Genomic DNA, 19,248 nt, shown 5'->3' on the forward strand with positions numbered 1-19,248 from the left:
AGGATTTTACAACTGAAATGTTGGTTTGTCTTCTCATCTATTTTTATAAGATTGAACCACTGGAACTTGGGGACAAGATGAGTCTGACCATGTTGCAACAATCTGTCCGCTACAGTTGCAGTTCTTCATGACCAGCATTCAAAGTGTTAACTAAAACCATTGAAGCGACATACCAGCCATTAAAACTCGAATCCTGAAAATAACTCCATGAATCTTTGCACTACCGAGCGGAATGGCCTTTAATGCTGTAGATAGATTGGTTTGCTGTTTGCAGTTCAGCTGGCGTGTCGTACAAACACTGACTCTCTCTTCTTTCCCTCCTTTGTCTTCCCCTGGATTGCACCTGAACTCTTGCTGCAGATGATGAACCAGCTGGGCCAATGTAAGTGTGCTTTAAGGGGAAAAGCATCACTGGGGTTATTCTGCAGGTTGTGGCAGTTTGCAGTGTTTTAAGAGATGTTCTGTGCGATGCTGGAGCTCTAATATGGATCAGTGTGCTCAGTGTATGGTATTGCTGAGTAAAAACAACGTGATAAAATACGAAAAGCATTCTTTGAAGCCTCTGTGTTGATCTCTGGCCTGAGTTTTGTGCAAGGGATGAAAAACTGCCAGGGAAAGAGGCACAAAAAAGCCAGCTCAATTGGGCTTGGATCGCTGGTGCTTGGGAATGGTGGCTGCTGGGTTTGTTGTCAGGTAGCACACAGTAAAGGGATCTGCAGTCTGCCAGGTCCTTACTCAGTAAAGCAAATATCATTGAAGGAGTTGGGGTGAAGGAAGGATGAAATGCTGTTTAACTGAATATGTACAGACTTTCCTACATTTTGGTTGGTGTTGGTCAATCTTTATTCTTTTGTGCTTTCTTTCCCCAGGAAAACCAATTCTACAAACAATCATAAAGATAAAAACTTACGCCAGAGAAACACAAATTAAAAATGCTAATCATGTAAGTATGACTTGCACACATCTCAGAAACGCGCAGACTAAAAGTCCTCCTTTTTCTGTCATGGTTTGGATGTGTAAACTTATTCCATGTGCTAAAGTTACCGCTGCTCAGAGGATGGCATGTGCCTTCCTGGCACGCTTCAGAGCACGGGGGGGTATCGAGGATTTTTCTCATGAGACACGCAGGCAGTTTAATGATTCCTAGCTCCCTAGCTCTACGTAATCGCTACCATCACTAATAAAAAGAACTCCCCTAAGGAAGCTAGCCTTGGTCGGAAAGCCTCTATCTCCATTAAGACCGCGTTGGATGTTAAGCGCTTTGTTGACGTACTGTTGTGGCATGCGATGTTGGAAATGCTGTCAGGCATTGACTAGCACCTTTTCTCATTTCTTTTTTAGAGCTTTAAGTTTCTGAGAGACTGATGGCAATATGACCTGCTAAATTTAAGGGTTGGAACTCTTGGTTCTAGAACTCCAGTTCTGTCTGATTTTTCCCTTTTTTTTTTTTTTTTTTTTTTTCTTCCTTTTCAAGTGAGCAACAATATGACTGTCTAAAGCATGCCTTATTTAGCCTCTCCTGCAAGGATGACCTAGTCAGATAAACTTTAATACTGCTTCAGTGTAGAAGGTGTAAACTATTTTGGGCTTGATGTGCTGTGAATGTTGCTTTTTTTTTTTCTCCTTACTATATTTAAACATTAGAAGTAGTAAGTCGGATCACGCATGCGCCATTTTTTACTTACCGTAGCTGTTAAATTGGCAAAGCTCAAAAACGCACTGCTGCCATCTAGTGATACTTTTTGTAAAGTACGGCGAGACTTACAAATATATACAGTATATATTTATATTTGGGGGGAGGAGAAAAACCAAAATCCAGTAATCGTGTTTCATTTTGAAGCTGCTGATGTTCATTCCTTACTGTATGTCTGGTAGATGAGAGGGTGATGCTGTTCTGGTGCGTAGGGAAGGAATTCTAAGTTGAAATATATCTTAAGGGCTTAACCTATAGAGACTTGGGTGTCCTGCGGTCAGACGTCAGAAGCCGGAGCAGTTCAGCAAGGTGGTGGTGAAATGCAGTTGAAACAAAAACAGAACTTCAGTTTATAAATATATATATATGATTGCTTTTTAAGTGATTTTTTTTTTTTTTGTTAACTCATGTAAATTCTCAAATCCTTTTGCACTGATGTGTTCAACATATTCTTGTACATTCAATTCAGGCAGACTTTTATAATTTTTTTTTGTTTAAATGAAACGTTACAGCATGGTGATATTCTATGCAACTAGTTATCTTTAGTTTGACACTGTAATTTCTCATGATTTAAAGATTGTAGAAATAGACCTAACAGGGTTCTCATGATGTGCGTAACTGTAGATGCATGAACTTGTGTTCTGTGTATTTGTTGAAGTGCAATGATGTATAAAAAAAAAAAAGTGGATTCACCTGTTTTTAAAAATAAAACACTGACAAAAATGTGTGAGACTTCCAAATATTTAATGGCATTGAAGCTGTGCACCTCAGAGCGGGCGTTGCAGCGGTGACGCGTCACACGTGGCTCAGCCTTCCGTCAGTCTTTTCAGCTCCTTCTCCACGTCCTCCACAAACGCTGGGAAGTGTTGGTCCATCAGGCATAAGCGGATGAAGGGTCCCAGCTCTTGCGCGCTCCACGCTGAATGCCGGTACAGCAGGGGCAGCTCAGACTTCTGGTTCAGCACAGACTGCAAAGGAACGACAGCGCTGTTGCACTGATCTCGTACACACAAGGTAGCGCCACGTGGGTTTTGTAATGATGCAGCTACGTCAAGTTTTTTCCTTCGGCATTTAATAAAGATGCATCTGCCTTGTTATTACACCGTTTGAATGCTTTCAGTCCTGTATGGCTCATGTATGGAACGCCTCTCTCCTATCGAACTTCAATTCCAACAGAGCTGCCTGTGCAGGAGTTGCCTCAGAAATGTCAGTTTCCTGGACAATGTGATGCAGTGACTGCATTCTGTGCGAGAGAAAAGGATCCTGTGCAAAGGGTGTGCACTGCTGTGAGGCACCCAGAGGGGCAGCTGGAGGCAAAGGTGAGTGGTCACCGTGTCATGGAGGGATCTGCCTTTGGGTTGACGTGCTTCAGATGCCCAGCGTGGCCTCTTTGGAAGCTCTGAACAGCAGTGGGGCTGAAGCATGCCACCTCCTTTGGGCAGCTCAGGAGTGCTGTTAGCTCCTCCAGCTCCTGCTGCTTGAACATGGAACAGTGCGAGGGCAGGCAGACTGTGCATACTGACACGTGGAGTACAGCTGTATCTGTGTGCACTGAAAAAGACCTCCTATTCTTAGTAATGGCAGTGGTTCACACAGAAGTCTTGCTGTTATCCTGGTGTTGTTATTAAAAATGTTTTAAAAAAAACAACGCTGGAGAGAATACCTGAGACCAGAGATCCCTGCTACCTTCTGGGGGTGGTAGGAATGAAGAAATGCAGCTCCAGAGTGTTCCGGAGCAGCAGCAGGATGGGTTATGTCTCCAAAGCTGAACTGGGGGAAGAAACCCTGAACAAGCTTTGTAATTTGTGGGAAATCCCAGTTCACAGCACAGCTGCAGTAAGCTGAATAAAAGAGTGTGAGGGCAAGTAGTAGATGATGTGTAGAACTGTATCAGAGCCTTGGTGGACGGGAATTTGCCAGTAACTCAAGGGAGAGAAGGATTACAGCATGTGGTAAATGAAAGCTTCATTAGCAGAAAGCTGTGCTCAGAAGCAGGGATAATGCACCCACCTTACACAGGGACTGAAGAATGGCAGTTTTCAGTTTTGTTGCTATAGACAGTAGCCCTGATAGCATCCTGATGTGTAATGAAGACTCTTAGCAGATGTTTACAGCATGAGACAGCTTTCTCTGCACCTGAGTTTCACTTACAGGATCTAACTTATACATATTTTTTCCTTTTTACCTGTGCCAGCTGCATTGTAGATCTTCTTTCTCCAAAGTTTGTGCAGGAATCTGGCAGAGGCTCATCTGGCTAGAAAACATCAAATGCAGAAAATTGCTTGTTACCAAGAAGAGTGTGAGCATGTGCAGGAAGGGAAGTGGTTCCATTTGGAGATATAAAAGGAAGAGTGGCTCAGCTGAGCAGTAAAAAGGCATCTCTTCTATGGAACCTGAAAGCACATCTGTTAAATTCTTTAAAAATGAAAGACAAGGAATAATGGGCCTGCAGTTAAACTGTCACAGCTAAACCAAGTAGCTTAAATTACTTGCTGGAAGTAACTTCAAAGAAATAGCATGAACGCTCCCCAGGAGCATGCTCTCTAACTTCCCATGGGTTACATTGCTGAAAAGATGGTTCAGGGTGGCAGTTCAGTTTTGGAATGAGGTTTTCAGTCACTTCTGAGTGATGCTGTTAGATGACTGCTGGTGTTCAACTCTGTTCTGCCATTAAATATTTCATTTAGCTTCTGTTATTTCACTCCTTTCCTGATGAGTTAAAATCCAAAGCACAGACAAATCAGCAATATGTTCAGCACCTCTAATTTTCTCTATCAAATATTGTTTTCACTGTCCAGCAATATAGGGCTTCTCAAAAATGATGTAGCTGAAAACTTTGTTGTTCCCATTGCTGTTCTTGATATATTATCACACACCCGAGAGGTTTTCTGGCTAAGTTAGCTACAGCAGTGCTTTTCAGAGCTGGTGAATGAGATCCTCTGAATACCCAGGAGTGTATATTTAAGAATTAGTCATCCTCAGCAGCACTATCTGCCTCCTTCAGTCACCTTAATTCTTTGCCGTGGGGAGGGCAAACATTCTTTTCCTACCCTGAAATCACTTTTAAGTGTGTCAGGGTAGCTAAAATGGATACGATGACCATATTTATAGTTAATAAAACTGGAGAGAAGGAGTGGGTAAACACAAAAAGGGGAACTTAAGTCACGGTTACTTAAATTTCTCATAAGCAGTACAATTCAGTTGAGAAGCTGCAAGGTGGTTCCCAACTTGAGGAGCTAGAAGCAATTTTTCAGCATTGTTCTGTTAACCTTTTTCAGGCAGGTTAAGAAAGCAGGAATATGATAGCCAGCTTCAGTCGCTGCCTCCCAGAACGGCTCTACTTACGGCACGTAGCACTGATGTACTTTGTTCAGTATCCTCCACTTGGCTGCGACTGTAACAGAGGTTCTGGCTTAGTTCATCAGCTTCCTGAACCGGCACAAACTCTGCGAGTTTCTGAACGCAGCTGCAGCAGTGTTCCAGCATCTGCTCTTCTGAATCTCCACCAAACTGAACTCGAAACATGCGGCATTCGTTCTGCTGAAAAATCAGGGAGAAATTAATTTGACTGCTCATCTATCCACTCAACATGTTTTGATTTAATTAAGCCTCTATTAGATATAGTTAGATAGAAGCTGATTAATTCTTGGATTGCTGCTCCATCTTAAAGACAAAGAAACAAGTTTTCCCTGCTGTATTTTTATTATCTCAGCAGCTGAATGAGAATATAATCCCCAGTCTGAAGTCCAGCAAAAATAAATAAGAGAAAATGGCAAGCAAACAGGGTCACCTGTCACCTAATTAAAGGTCTGTCCAAGTGAACGTGCATTGCCACTGTCTGTACTGTGACTGCAGTGAATTGAAGTTCTTATTGCTGCTGGAAATAATATCCTGTAAGGGTGCACCAGCACTGACCAGTTACTGGTCACAGAAAATGAGATGACTCTAAAGCAAGCGCATCTGGTATCTAGTATAAGCAAAGAGGTCTGGGAACAGTATTGTTTAGGTTTATGTCTCTGCCTCAGACCCAGCCTTACCCACCCAGCAAGCCCGTGCACAGCTAAATGAACAAATTCAGTGTAGCTTTCCAGCTGAGTGCTGTTCTTTGAACCAAGTTAATGCAGATAAGGAGTGAGAGACACTGAAATGCTTCAGCAGAAGTACTGCGCAAATGGAAAGTTCCTCTGTAACCTCAGTCTGAAATCAGCCCTTGTAAACTCCTGTGCTGAGGAGCAGCCTTAGCCTGCTGCTATGGCAGTGATGCTGACTGACATTCAGAGTGGCTCGGTGCAGCTGTCCTTCACACAAGATGGCAGACGTACACAGATGCAGTCTTCCTGTTTAGTAAAGTGGAGAACTGCATCAAGTAGTACAAACAAAGCAGCTGAGCAAAACTGATCCCCAGTGTAAGCTGTCATGCTGAACAGTAGTATTTTTTTAAATACATGCACAGCCTGTCAGGCACAGTAACAGTCTGAATCACTTTCAGCTGATGTAAGGCTGATAGATACTGAACGCTCTTGTTTGCTGGTTGTATTTCTAGGACCTAGTTTGATCTTGAAATTGCAAATATAAAACACAGCTAAGGTAGCAGGAAAAGGGTGGGCTTTCTCTGGACTTAAGACAGCTTAGGTGAGCCTTCAGCTTTCCTCAGATTTCAATTTACGTTTCATTAATGAAGGAGTCATCTGAGTCAAGAAAACATAACTGAGAACTGAGCTGTGGATATATGCCAGGAAGGTCAGTTCTCATTAACGTGAGAAAACGGCAGCTTGCATCTTAATTTGAATTATTTTTGGAGACTTTAAAAGAAGGCCTTTGTCAGTTGCCTCTACAGCCCCCTGGTTATAAGCAGAAGACTGTGAACTTTACATTTTTTTCCCCTTCATTTCCATGCATGCGTGCATCTGATGGGTACGGTTTCATAATTGCGTATGTATGTGAATACATGTGTGTTCCACAGAATGAGGTTCCCAGCAGTACGTCTGAGCTTCAGTGCTGATCCATGACAGGTAATTTCTTTGCATACCTTGAAGGTCTGTATGTTAAGTTTCTCAGAGTAGAGCTTAGATGCGCAGTCGGCCAGGTGAGAGCCCTACTAGAAAAGTGTTTGCTAAGAAGCACGCGGGTTTCACTGAGAACACAGCATTAATGACTATGAAAAGCCAGTGTGTTAACGTTCAGTTTCTTCTGAAGTGCATAATCCCAGCAATTACCCTCTGCAGGTTTTTTTTTGGAGATGGAATACTCTGCAACTGCAAAGCTGTAACGTGCAGCAAAGAAAGCATGTACAGAAAATAATGGAAAGCACTAAAATGAATTCACACTGAAATAGAGTAGCACAAGGTGAGACAGAAATAATAATGCAATATTTAGCTGCACATGACCCACAGTTGTTTTGTGCCCTCAAATAGAGGAGGTGGTGTTTTTGCTTTCACTGTTTCAGTGCCTTCTGCTTCCTCTTGTACATTTTTTGTCCTTATTTAGGTCTTCCAGGGCTTAGACAACCCTCTGCACAGTGTGGCAGCCCTCCTGTATTTGCGTTACTTGTTTTTTTTTAACATGCTTTTGAACAATAGCACAGAACCTATGTGCACTGACAGCATTTATGGGTTTGTTTCAGTTCTAATTTAGGATACAAACGTGAGAAACTGCATGACAGGACCACTGCAATACCATTAAGTCCACTTTAAGTCATGAGAATTTATGGTAAGTGAACATTCAGACGCAGCACATTCATTTAAGACAGCGTTAATATTCCTCGTTTCCTGAAAGCTTTCCCTTGGAGCTTTGTTAAAGCCTCACAATCACAGCGTTGTTGGCTTTGTTTCTTGTGAGATGCAGTGGAGTCCCTTAATGCTGGCTGAGGAGGTGATTCTGTTAGCTGTGAAGGAAATTGGTCATCGTCTGATTCACCAGAGCTAATTACTCTGCGACAGCTCAACAGTCTTCTGTGATGCTCTACATTTCATAACAATAATCTGTCAAAAATCAGACAGCAAAGGTGTTTTGGGTACAGGCAAACATAACCCATGAATTTAAAACAGCTGAAGATACCTATTTTTGCATTTCCTAGTGCCACCGCTTGTCTGGGCTCATTCTGAAACAGGGAGAGTCCCTGTATTTGCACAGTGTTGTCATTCCTCACACCTGCATTTAGCTTGAAGTTAGCAAGGCATCCCTCTCTGCAAAACAATACTGCTTGGTTTGTAATTTCCTATGACAAAGAACAGCTGTGCATCTGTCAGAGAAGATACCAGGTAAAAGATCCAAAGAGAAGAGGACTTTCTACAGTTCTCACCTATCCTGGATATTGCTGTGTGCAATTACAATAACCTACTGCACGCCTCCTGCAAGAGTTCCTGTCGGGAAAAGCCAGAACAACAAAGAGCACTTGAGATGTTTTCATGCCTTAATAGTTCTGAGAGGTTCCTAGAGTTCATGGTGGTCTCTAGCAGCCACTGAATGTGTGGTTCTTTCCAAAACTTCCTTTCCTAACCTAAAGGTGAATTCCCTCATCAAGTAAAGAGAGTTAAATTGGAAGCAGCTGTTTAGGCTGAAACAACAAAGAGCAGAACGTATCGGGGAGAAAGAATGAGGTATTCTCACTATGAGACAGGTTTGGTTTCTGAAAGAGCTCCTGGAAAGGCTCTACAACCAGGAAAACTGAGATTTATACACAAGTAAAGACGTGACACTTGTTACCAACTTCATGTCTGACCAACCCCTTTTCATGAAGGAGACAGTAATGCAGGTCCCTTCCAATCTCTTCCACACCAGCTGTGTGAGTGACCAGACTGGCACTACTATCTGTAGCCAGAAGAAGGCTCAATCACTTGTTTGGGTATATTCATGTGCCACAGAGACGCGTGGCTGACAGGCAGCAGGATTCTGTATGTGCAGAGATTGCTTTTATCTTTTTAACTGTTAGCAGTGCGGCTTTCCCAGCATTGGCTGCTTCAGGCTTTGATGTTCAGGCTGGCAAATGGAATCCCAAAGAAATATTGGCCTAGCTGTCTTAGCAGCTAACTCTGAGGAGGCTGAAAGCCTCAAGGAGCAGCAGATACAAAAGACACAAACGATTCAATCCAGGTTTGTTTCATACCTAAAGTAAAACAACAAATAAGAGCAAAGAAAAAAATACCAGCACTCTTAATTTATATACACAGTTTATGTGACCTTAAAGTTTCTGGTTTAATTTATCCAGTATTGAAAAACATCAGCTAGCCAGAACTGATAGCAATTATAAATACTGCATTGTAACTCCCTACCTTTGACTGAGCATGGAGCAGCAGGCAGTCTGCTCGTCTTGCTATCCTCAGCCACTTCTGGGAGTCAATTAATGAGAAGCCCTCCTGAAACAAAGCAGAGCACAAACTACTTGCACAGCAAACTTACAGTACTCCAAACTACGCGCTCAAATGATGTGATATAATTTAAACCCTAACGAAGATGACTGTTGTCTCAGTACGGGCATTTTTGTATCTACTGAACAACTGCCAATAAGTAATTTTTACCACGCTGAATTAAATTGGAATTGGTAGCTCCAGTAACAACTGTCAGAGCACATTCTAATTTCCATATATATTTAGTATGCACGTTATGAAAGTGACCTTGAGATGCACAATGAGCCAGCCAGAGCAGAACTTCCACCTCTCCTCCCAAAGCCTGTGAAGTTGCTGGAGAAGGCAGCAGAGGGCAGGCAATCCCGACTAATGGGACCTCGTGCATTTCGCCGAGGGCCAGGCAGGCATTTCTCCAGTTGGAATCCAGGTAAACAAGCAGCAGCCTGGATAACTTGGTATTCATATACTCCAGTTCTGACCATCTCTTCAAATGTGACGGACTGCTCAGCAGCACAAGGAACTTATTTCCCCCCTTTCGGGCTGCTGAGTGTGTTTCATACTCAGAGGAATATCCGTACCTTCTCAGAACACGCGGGTCCGTTCAGAGCTGCGCACTCTGGTTAAGCAGCCGGGCTGAGTCCTGGGCAACCAAACCACCCAGGAAATAATGCGAGTTGGAGCAGGACTGCTTCCTACCCACAGCCAGGGCTGCTGGAGGAGCAGTTCTGGTACCACCCTTTCACTAGGCCATTTTCTTCAACTCGTGGCCCCTCCTGCTTACTCCATCCATTTCAGCCGCTTACCGCTCGAGCTGCACACGATCTGTTTGTTTACACGAGGCTGTTCTCACAGTAAGCCTATTTTTATAGCATTCTTCCTTTCTCTGTAAGACGTCGGTAGAACAAATCTCCTTAAAATAATCACCATTTTCACAGAGATCATAAAAGGCAGCTAATGTTTAACTTTCCTACCAGTTACACTGATGTTTCCCAGGTTGTCTTTTGCTTATATACCTGTTTCTGAGGTAAAGCAAGCCAGAGAAATAAATAGCAGTTAGCATTATTTTTGTGCACCTAATTATTCAACTCCAAACCCCAAATTTAATTAACTGAAATTGAATTTTCTTCAAGTTTAATTAACTAAATGAAGAACAAAACAGAAAGAGCTTCCTTTCCTCTTGTACATCTGGATGACTGTATATTGCAAAGCAGAAAAAAACCTAAAAATAGTGAAAGCAAATAGGAAAATTTGGTGCGTGACTTGAGCAGTACAACAGAGCTGGTTTGGTGCAAAAGGAGAGGGGATGTTTTGGAGAAACTCAGTGTCACAGAACTACTCAGAATGGACTCCACCATTAAATCCCTCACGTCGGTAACTGGATCAGCTTTAAATCTGCTCTCACCATGTGCACAGAGAAACAGATGGTACCAGCAGCTCCGTGATGCCATCCCTGTGCTGCTGTGCACACACAGATCCAAGCAGCTGTGGTCACGTTTCCCTCAGGCAGGCCACACCAATACCTGCTTTGCATTCAGAGTGGAGCACGGCTGAGCAGCACTGAGTGCGAGCAAAGACAGATGGCAGTAGGAGATTAATTGGGAACCGAGACAGAAAGGAGATGTAAAATTGGGCAGGAACAAAAGACCTCAGTTTGCAGCCTGAAGATACAAGTGGCAGTAATTTCCTAAGTTTGATGATTAGTTTTCAATCGTGCACATCCTCCTTAATGCCATTCTCCAGGGTCACGCTTGTGCGAACACTGCATTCAAGGGAAACAATTTCACACATCTGTGACAAAAGTCCTTCCAAGGAAGGACCCTGAGAAAAAATAAATGACAGCAGAAAACAAAGCAAGACGCTTGCCATGTATTTTAGGAACAGGACAAGACGTGACCACATCACCCAAGAGGCAGAGAAGCCAATAATGCTATTCCAGATTGACACCCACATAGTCCTGTCATTAATTGGGAACAACTTTTGTTCTGGTTTTACACTTCAGCATTGAAAAAGTGGCTGGATAATGAGGCCCTTGTTCTGTGGTGCAAGGTATTGCTTATTGTTACAAATCTTCCATTATTCTGTCATCTAGAAAGTGCTAAGCAACATATGAACACAGCTAACACAGAAAACTGCTTATTTATTTTTTTTCATTAATGACTATGAAATAAATCTTGAATTCCATCCTAAGGCCAGTAGGTGTGAAAATTAATCTCTGAAAGTAATTCAGTTCAAACCCTCATTATTATGTTAAGACGAACACATGCAGAAGGAGAATCACAGAATCTGAAGATGCCTTCCTTCCTTCCTTCTGTATCTGTCTCAGCAATCTAAATACTGCCACAGCATCTCTGGGGAGCTCCATGCATAGCAGAAGCCATGTGCTTCTCAGGCTGTGTGTAACACAGGTCTTAGTTGGTGTAAGCATCAGCTGGCTCAGCCATATCTTCAGAATATAGAACAGGAATTGGAAAGGAGAAAAGGCCAAAAAGTCACGGCAGACAGACTGCAAGCTAAGGAGGAATAAAAGGATGTTAAGCTCTGTTATCTCTCTGCATGCAATTTCTTCATCCCCAGTCCCTTAGAAGCCTGATTTTAAATGCTGGTGTTAAGCTCTGATTCTGGAGAGCTGATCAGAGGGTTTTCTTGACACAGCAGGAAAGCCAAAGCAAATACCAACTGCAGGACACACCTGAGGCAACCCTGCACGGGGCACTCGGTGACAGCTGTCCTTTGCCAAGGCGCTGGGTGCAGGAGCTCCCACTGCCAGGCATTCGCTTTCTACAGAGCTCCCACAGACACACACCTACTGTAGCCCCCCAAAGGAGCAAACAACAAAACTTAAACCCCTGATTCAGGACAAATCTGGATATGTTTTTAAGTTAGAACTTGAAAAAACATGTATTTTTTAAGCTACAATTTTAAACAATAACAGCTGACCCAGAAAGGTGAACAGTTTGCTCACGAGATGAGCTGGCTGAGGCTCCTGAAGGCATCCCATCAGTAAGTCAAATCAAGAAATTTCTTCTTTAAGCCCTGATACAAAATATAAACTTTGTTAAATCAGTACTTTATCTAAGTACTTTTTGCTAATTTATGCTAATAATTTATGCTAATTATTTCATAAATATGTATCGCTGCTGTAGTTCAGTTTAGTAGAATGAAGGGCAAAAGAATAGTACAGATCAGAACCCCTTACAACTAATTATTGCTGCTAGTCATCACTGTACAACAGGAATGTGTCAATACAGCAGATATAAATGGGGAAACTAATGTACAGAGACATTCAGCTTATCCAAACTGAACATGTCAACAGGACACATTGAAACAAACTAAAATTTAAGTTTGGGACTCAGTTTCAGGTGCTCCAAAGAGAAAACATCCAAAGAACATCAGAACGGATGCTGAACACTTGCCTAATTCATGAGGTTAGAATCTACTGCACCCTAGGAACTGTTCAGTTACTGGAAGTCAGGAGCAGACCAGGAGGGCTCTAAGGATGCTTGACTTACAGTTCCAAAGATCATGTCGCAAATCAATTACTCTGATTCATTTTATCCTATTAAATAAACCCTCGTCACAGTTTCAATTTGTTTAACTTGTAGGGTACTAAGGATTCTAGCACGGGAATTAATTGCATCCAATAAAACACTGAAGTAAAACGTTCATGATGTGTGATTTGAAGGAAGGACAGGAAATAAAGTATACAACTGTGCAGCGTACAGCGAACACAATGTGTCCTCAGAGCACAGCCAGAAACTGCTGGAGAGGCTGTGGAGGTATTCCTGTTAAAATTCCATTACCTACAGGGTGCAGGAATGAGATTTTCCTACCCATCTGTTAGGCTACACTGCAAAAACAGGTCCTGTAAGCATGTTATGCAATTTAATTCCAAATGAAACACCGAAAATCACGAACAAGACCCCCTTTGATGTACATTAGATGTGATGGATTTGTATCTTGCAGGCTCTGAAGTTCTATTTACCCTCCATCCCATCTGGCTGCTCACAGGTAGTCATTTCTGGATGTGTCATTACAGAATGTTTAAAACGGCCTTGAAAGCATTCCCATTCCTTGGGAGTTTACTCATACAAGTAAATAATTTGGTTTCTTTGGGCAACTGCTGGAAACGCTGGACTTGCACACAATCACTCCTTCCAGCAGCACGGACTTGCTTTCATCAGCAGTTCTGGAGCGTTTTCAGGTACTGAAATCATGTCAAAACAACAGCACCTCACCACGCAGCAGTGCTCAGCACGAGGCGCGCGCTCCTCTGCCTGCTCTGAAAGTGCTCAGCCTCAGTGCCCACACTGCAGGGCTCTCTCTGGCAAGAACACAGTATTTCAGATTTCATTAGTGAAAAGGCTGACAGAAAAGAACTCACTGAATACCTCACTATGTTGTGACTCATTAAAATAATTCTGTAGGGCTATTGTATGTATTGAAGTTGTTAGATGTGAGCATTCTGTAACTGTTTTATAAACCTTACAGACAGATCACAGTCACCTGGCTCTACGGAGCTACTTCTTTTTAAGAAAAGATTCCTCAACACTCCTGCTTTAAGAAAACGGTAAGGACTGCAAGGCAAGCATTTAAGAGAAAATACGTTGATACAAAGTCAGGAATGCCTGAGTGTTCTTCCCCAAATGCATCAGCTTAATTCAGCCATTAATGAAACACACGTTCCCATTTCTGAACTGTTTTTCACCTCAGTTGTGTGCAAATGGAGATGCACTGAAAGTTTTCCATAAATGGACCCGATCAGCACCAAGTCCAACCACCACTGACAGTTACTGCAGAATGAAAAAGAGCATTTCTCTATGAAATACGAAGTCTGAAATTAACACTTCTCAGCATGAAACCAATTATATTTTTTTTCTAGACTTTTAAAAAGATCCACCCACAATCTTACTAGCATCACCAAGAACTCGCTGGCAGCTAAAAAGGTTCATTTTGGCTTTTATAAAACACACACACCACTGAAGAACAGATGTACTCTGACTTTTCCTAAAGAAAACAGAAGGCACAAAACAAAATAATATGAAGCCGTTACCACACCAATTTTAGCATGTTCCAATTTCACACTAGAAGAGGTGAGAATACATCATACTACAGTACTGCCCATTTAAAAATATTCAGTTAATCACCTTTGTGATAAATGTTGGATAAAAACTGGATTGAAGGGTGACCTCGCTGTGCTTCCTCACAAGGGGGTTGGAGGGGTGGCCCTACTCTCCTCTCTCTGGTGTCCACCAACAGAACCTAAGGGAACACAGAGCTGCACTGCGGGAGGATGAGGCTGGCTGTCAGGAAATGGTTCTTCACCAGGGGATAGTTGGGCTCTGGAACGAGCAGTGGGCACAGCACCAAGCTGCTGCAGTACAAGAAGCACGTGGACCAGTCTCAGACATGTGGTCTGATTTTTGGGTGGCCCTGAGTGGAGCCAGGGCTTGGACTTGATGATCCTTATGGGTCCCTTCCAACTCAGGATATCCTATGATTCTTTTTTAATCTATTATTTAGGTTCATGTTGAAACTCTTGGAGTTGGGCAAGGTTTCATTTACTGCTGCAATCAGAATAAATAAATAAATTGGGAACGTTTACCATGGAATGAATTCTTGCATTTAGATAAGGATTCCTTCCATTCTTGGATTTCCACTGCAGGAAAAGAAAATGCCTTTGTAATCCAGCCACAGAAATTTTACAGAGGGAAAACTGGAGAACAGCGCTTGTTGCAGGTTGGTGGCTGGTTCATTTGGGTTTTAGCAAACTACAGCAGACTTCTGGTATTCAAATCAGCGTAAAACATCCAGTGGTTCTTGAGCTAAATGTCACATCTCTAGTGCATGTTAAGCCTTGTTTACACAAGGAACACCATTCTTACAAGGAGATCTTTTCTACCATTCCTTAAAACCTGTAAAGTGCAAAGAGCCTACATGGTGCACCCCAGAGTCAGTAAGGTCACCTTCAGTCTTCTCCGGGGTGTTGCAGAAAGTGGGACTGCTGTGACTGCCCTGCTTGGTCACCTCACATCATGGACAACATACTTTTCTGCAACAGTGTTTGGAAACGCTTACACACAGATCTTGTGCCTCCTATCAAAGGATCAGAGGTAAAGCTACAGTAGCCATTATCCAGTTCCCTCAAAATCAGGAGCCTGTAGTACATCAAAAGGCCTGAAAAGCAAGGATTAGAAAATGGATCAGAAGATTCAACATCAACTTTTAAAGGACGTAGTTACCACACAGCAAGAAACTATTCTTTAGGGGAAATGGTTTCAAAATAAAAGAGGAGAGATTTAGATTGGATATAAGAGAAAGTTGTTTTTTTTACACTAAGGGCACAGGTTGCCCAGAGAGGTGGTGGTGCCCCACCCCTGCAAACACCAGGTCAGGCTGGGGGGCTCTGAGCACCTGATGTGCTGTGGGGGTCCCTGTGCATTGCAGGAGGCTGGACTGGACCTTTATTGGTGCCTTCCAACTCAAACAATTCTGTAATTTACATCGGAGGGAATTTCGGTGCAAGCAAGGCGGCGTATCTGTGTTGCAGAACACCTCATCCTTGAAAAGGAAATACTCAGCAGCCCATGGGAGCAAGTAGAAATGAACACACATCTTAAAAACCTGAGCTGTGTACTTCCCACAATTGCAGAGCTCTGTCAAACTTGATATGTTCTCTCTGGAGCAAAACTTGTGAATTTCACATTATCCCACGTGACAAAATGTCCATTATAATGGACCCCCAGCGAGAAGATGTGGTCTGTGACAGATTCAAGGGAGAGCTGTGTATTTAGTCATGCAAAGCCTGTTTATAATATTGTGACAGGTTTCTGGCAACTGGGAGCTGGAGACCACAGGGAGATAGCACCAGTGAGATTCACCACTTCTACAGTCTGCTTATTTCTGCAACAACAACACAGATTGCATGACATGGCAGTTGTCTTGTGACACGGCATCGCAACAAGGTCTTTGCCACCAGTGGCCTCTGCAGTTCCAGTTTGAGTGATACTGAAATGACATAGAATTTCTGGTGTCCCTGTGAGCTACTTGAACAAAACTGTTCAGAGGTTCTGTAATGGCCACACATACTGTGATATCAATGCTGTTATCTGGCCAGCAGCATTGCTGCCTGTGCCGTTTCAGCACAATACCTGCGCATCATTCTGGTTGATGATAGTAACTGCTATCATCATAAAAAAAAAAATCATACAAACAGATTCCACAGCCTGTTCTTCAAAGCCTCAAAGGATACCTGTGGATTGGGATTGTCCTAAGCACAAGAATTTTATCAAAGCACATCAGTCTTGCATGGCACTGAGGAAAGGGACATCCTTCTGGGAAGGCATGTGCTTAAGGAACAAGTCCAAGCAGCCAGATGTGCTGGACCAAATCACTTGTGAACTGAAAACCCAACAGAGTGCTGTAGATGCCCACCTGTGTTCAGAAATAGCTGGATAGCTGCTTGGTTTTTCAGCAAGCTGTATTTGCTTAAGAGGAAACTTTGGGAGGACTACTCCAATGTGGGCTCTTGCAGAGAGAGATGAGTAGTCATAGGGCAAGTTGCAGCAATGCAATTCACAATGCAATTAGTTCTGTATGCACAGAATATCTACAGCGTGACCTCAATTATGTGTACTAGGAGATGTGCACCCAAAGGAATGCGCAGTCAGGTTTTTAAATGCGTACATTACCAATTTTGTACACTGTCTATGCCAGGTGTAGTCGTCAAAGCACTACAGCTCTTGTCCATGCTTTTCCTCTCTTTCATTAGTTTCTAAAGCAGTCTTTCAGCTAGCTTTTAATGGTTATTTCAAGGGTACAAAGCAATACAAGCCTGCTAGTCAGTACACAGGGTACTAGAATGATACCAGTCCCAGGTGAGGGGCATTCTGCACTGATTCATTCCCCACAGAATTTGGCAGTTCTTATTTAATTGCTTCTGTATTAAGTATCTGTGCATTCAATTACTCCAACTCCTTTTCTTATTCATTGTTTATTATATCCCTAGATATTATAGATATTGTATCCCTAGATATCCTAGAATGTCCCAAGTTGGAAGGGACCCGTAAGAATCAATGAGTCCAACTACTGGCTCCACACAACTTCAACACTCAAAATAGGCTGTAATATCTTCCATCTTTCATTTTTACCTCATCCAAAAACATTCAACGTGTTCTTCCTAACTGTATATAAACACCGTGTCTCGCACAAAGGGCATCCAGACACCTCCCTGTTAGCTCACTCATCACCTATTTGACACACTTAACACACCCAAAAGTAAAGGATATCTTGAATTTTTAAACTGATTCTTAAAATCTGGAATGTCTACATGGGACTCTCCCTCTATGCTTTTATTCTTTAAGCATAAGACTTCTTAAGAGGCACAGCAAAAACTAATGTTTAACTTTACACATACCCACTTACATGTTCTATTTAAAAATATGTATATTTAGCAGTGCAGCATTTTCTGTTGGTTTGTCATAACCTGCTAGCATTTTTATCAGCCAATTCCTACTTGCTGTCATCACTGAATACTGATGTTCAAAGTGGATACCACCTTCCAGGACAGGCTTCTCTGCTGCAGGGAATGGAGTAATCTCAGCATCAAACCAATTCCTTCTAGGTGAGGTGTTTAATGATATCTTCACCGTTAGTAAACAGCCCTACTGAAACACAATCTACAGCAGAATCAATTGACACAATCTGAAGTTGTTATTTTGCCTCCAAGAGTGTAAGAGAGATGTTAGGCTACCCAGCATCAAAATCAACCAGACAAAAACATGCCACGTGATAAACCAACTGATCAGCACCAAAATACTAACAGGTGACTGGCAAGAAACTGGCTGGACCACATAGCAAACCTTCCAAGAAGTTACATTTTTATCCATTTCTAAAGGCCATATTCTGTTTTTCTTAGGCTGAGGAATTATGTTGGACAAAAAGAAGTAATAGCATCTATCAAACTCTGCAGCACTGTTGTCTTAAACTAGATTTGCAGAAACACAGAAGAAATACTGTTCCTCTGTATGAAATAATACTTTTAGTGTTGCTCTAAATGAAAAGACTGAATACTATGTGGTACCTTCCACACATACAATAAAACAAAATATAGGGAGAGAGAACATGAAACAGATGGGAAAAATAAGCCATTATTAATGCTAACAAAGGAGAAACGTTCTTTATACACAAGAAACTGAACAACTTACCAGCACTGTTCTTCCTTGGGAAATAAAGAAATGGCCAGAAACAACAATGGTAAGGATAAGATGACCAGTCTCCTCGTTTGATTCAAAAACCTTTAGAAAGATTCACAAAGTAAAGACACAGCCTTTCGAGTGCAGAACAAGACTCTCCCAAGTGCAAAAGGAAAGGGTGCCAGGAGTCAGGGACAGGTGAGAGACCTGGGACTGCTGAGCTCGGAGGAGGCTGGAGGGGGGTCTGATCAGTGCTTAGCCATACCTACAGCGTTGCAGCCAAGCGGACGGGGCCAGGCTTTGTGGTGGTGTGCAATGGCAGGACGAGGGGCAGCGAGCACTGACTGGAAGCTTCATGTGAACATAAAATTCTTAGTGGGTGACACAGGCTGCCCACACAGCTGGATCTCCTTCCCTGGAGGTGTCCAAAACCCACCCGGACCCCCGTGTAACACACTGCAGGGAACCTGCTTTAGCAGGGGTTGGACTGGGTGATGTGTCTCAGGCTCGCAGCAGGTGCCCGCAATCCCCCTGCTGTCGCTGTTTTACACCCAGCTGCCCTCAGAACCCCTCAGGACCAGCAGCACGGACACCGCGCACGCTCCACGCCGTCACCTTCCAGGAGTGGCCGCCTCCCTCCCCGTCCTCGCTGTCCGCCGGGGACAAGAAGCGGCCGTAGCGCTTCAGGGGCCAGGTGGTGGCGCTGGCGAGCAGGGAGGTGCCGCCCGCGCCGCTCGGCCGCTCGGGCGTTCCGGGGGAGGCTTGGGCCGCCTGGGAGCGGCCGCGCGAACGACCCCTGCGCGTAGCCATGTTGCGTGAGGGAGAGCAGGAGGCGGGCGGGGAGTCAGGCGCTGGGCGGGAAGCAGGAGCCAATAGGAGGGAAGAAGGAGCGCGCGAGTGGTTCTCTTCACCAATCAGCGCGCAGCGCAGAATCGAGAGCCAATCCGGCAGCGTGCCCGGGCTCGTGCACGTCTCTGCAAAGCGGGGGGACTCGAGGCGTGGTGCTGCTGTTCTTCAG

The 19,248-nt window shown here is 43.4% G+C and overlaps 2 protein-coding genes across 5 annotated transcripts in view; one reads left to right on the top strand and one right to left on the bottom strand.

Moving 5' to 3' along the window:
• Positions 1-2,793, top strand: part of NPTN (neuroplastin) — a 47,001-nt gene extending 44,208 nt beyond the window's left edge. For 2 of the 4 annotated variants that reach the window (XM_042824123.1, XM_042824125.1), the window contains exons 6-8: positions 361-382; positions 870-943; positions 1,342-2,793. In XM_042824123.1, the coding sequence (XP_042680057.1) occupies positions 361-382; positions 870-930 (83 nt within the window). In that variant the 3' untranslated portion in view covers positions 931-943; positions 1,342-2,793. The remainder of the gene's footprint in view (positions 1-360; positions 383-869; positions 944-1,341) is intronic. The other 2 variants (XM_042824127.1, XM_042824124.1) reach the window with 2 other exon arrangements.
• REC114 (REC114 meiotic recombination protein) lies at positions 2,419-19,040 on the bottom strand. The gene is made up of 6 exons (XM_042824128.1): positions 18,846-19,040; positions 18,243-18,332; positions 8,965-9,048; positions 5,039-5,233; positions 3,879-3,947; positions 2,419-2,661 (listed from the first exon to the last, which is right to left on the bottom strand). Exons 1-6 carry the CDS (start codon positions 19,038-19,040, stop codon positions 2,500-2,502), a joined length of 795 nt encoding a protein of 264 aa, XP_042680062.1. The 3' UTR covers positions 2,419-2,499.
• Between the last annotated feature and the right edge of the window lie 208 nt (positions 19,041-19,248).

This window comes from Centrocercus urophasianus, unplaced genomic scaffold (assembly GCF_019232065.1).
Source record: "Centrocercus urophasianus isolate 14NV4802_14NV808 unplaced genomic scaffold, USGS_Curo_1.0 seq_23, whole genome shotgun sequence".
Taxonomy (NCBI): domain Eukaryota; kingdom Metazoa; phylum Chordata; class Aves; order Galliformes; family Phasianidae; genus Centrocercus; species Centrocercus urophasianus.

Excerpts from the sequence above, each read along its gene's own strand:
- REC114 (XM_042824128.1), bottom strand. The coding sequence starts at position 19,040 with ATGGCTACGCGCAGGGGTCGTTCGCGCGGCCGCTCCCAGGCGGCCCAA. Across the intron at positions 9,049-18,242 it reads CCCAAGGAAGAACAGTGCTG|GAGGGCTTCTCATTAATTGA; the intron begins GTAAGTTGTTCA and ends GCTTTGTTTCAG. Across the intron at positions 2,662-3,878 it reads CTACAATGCAGCTGGCACAG|TCTGTGCTGAACCAGAAGTC; the intron begins GTAAAAAGGAAA and ends GTTCCTTTGCAG.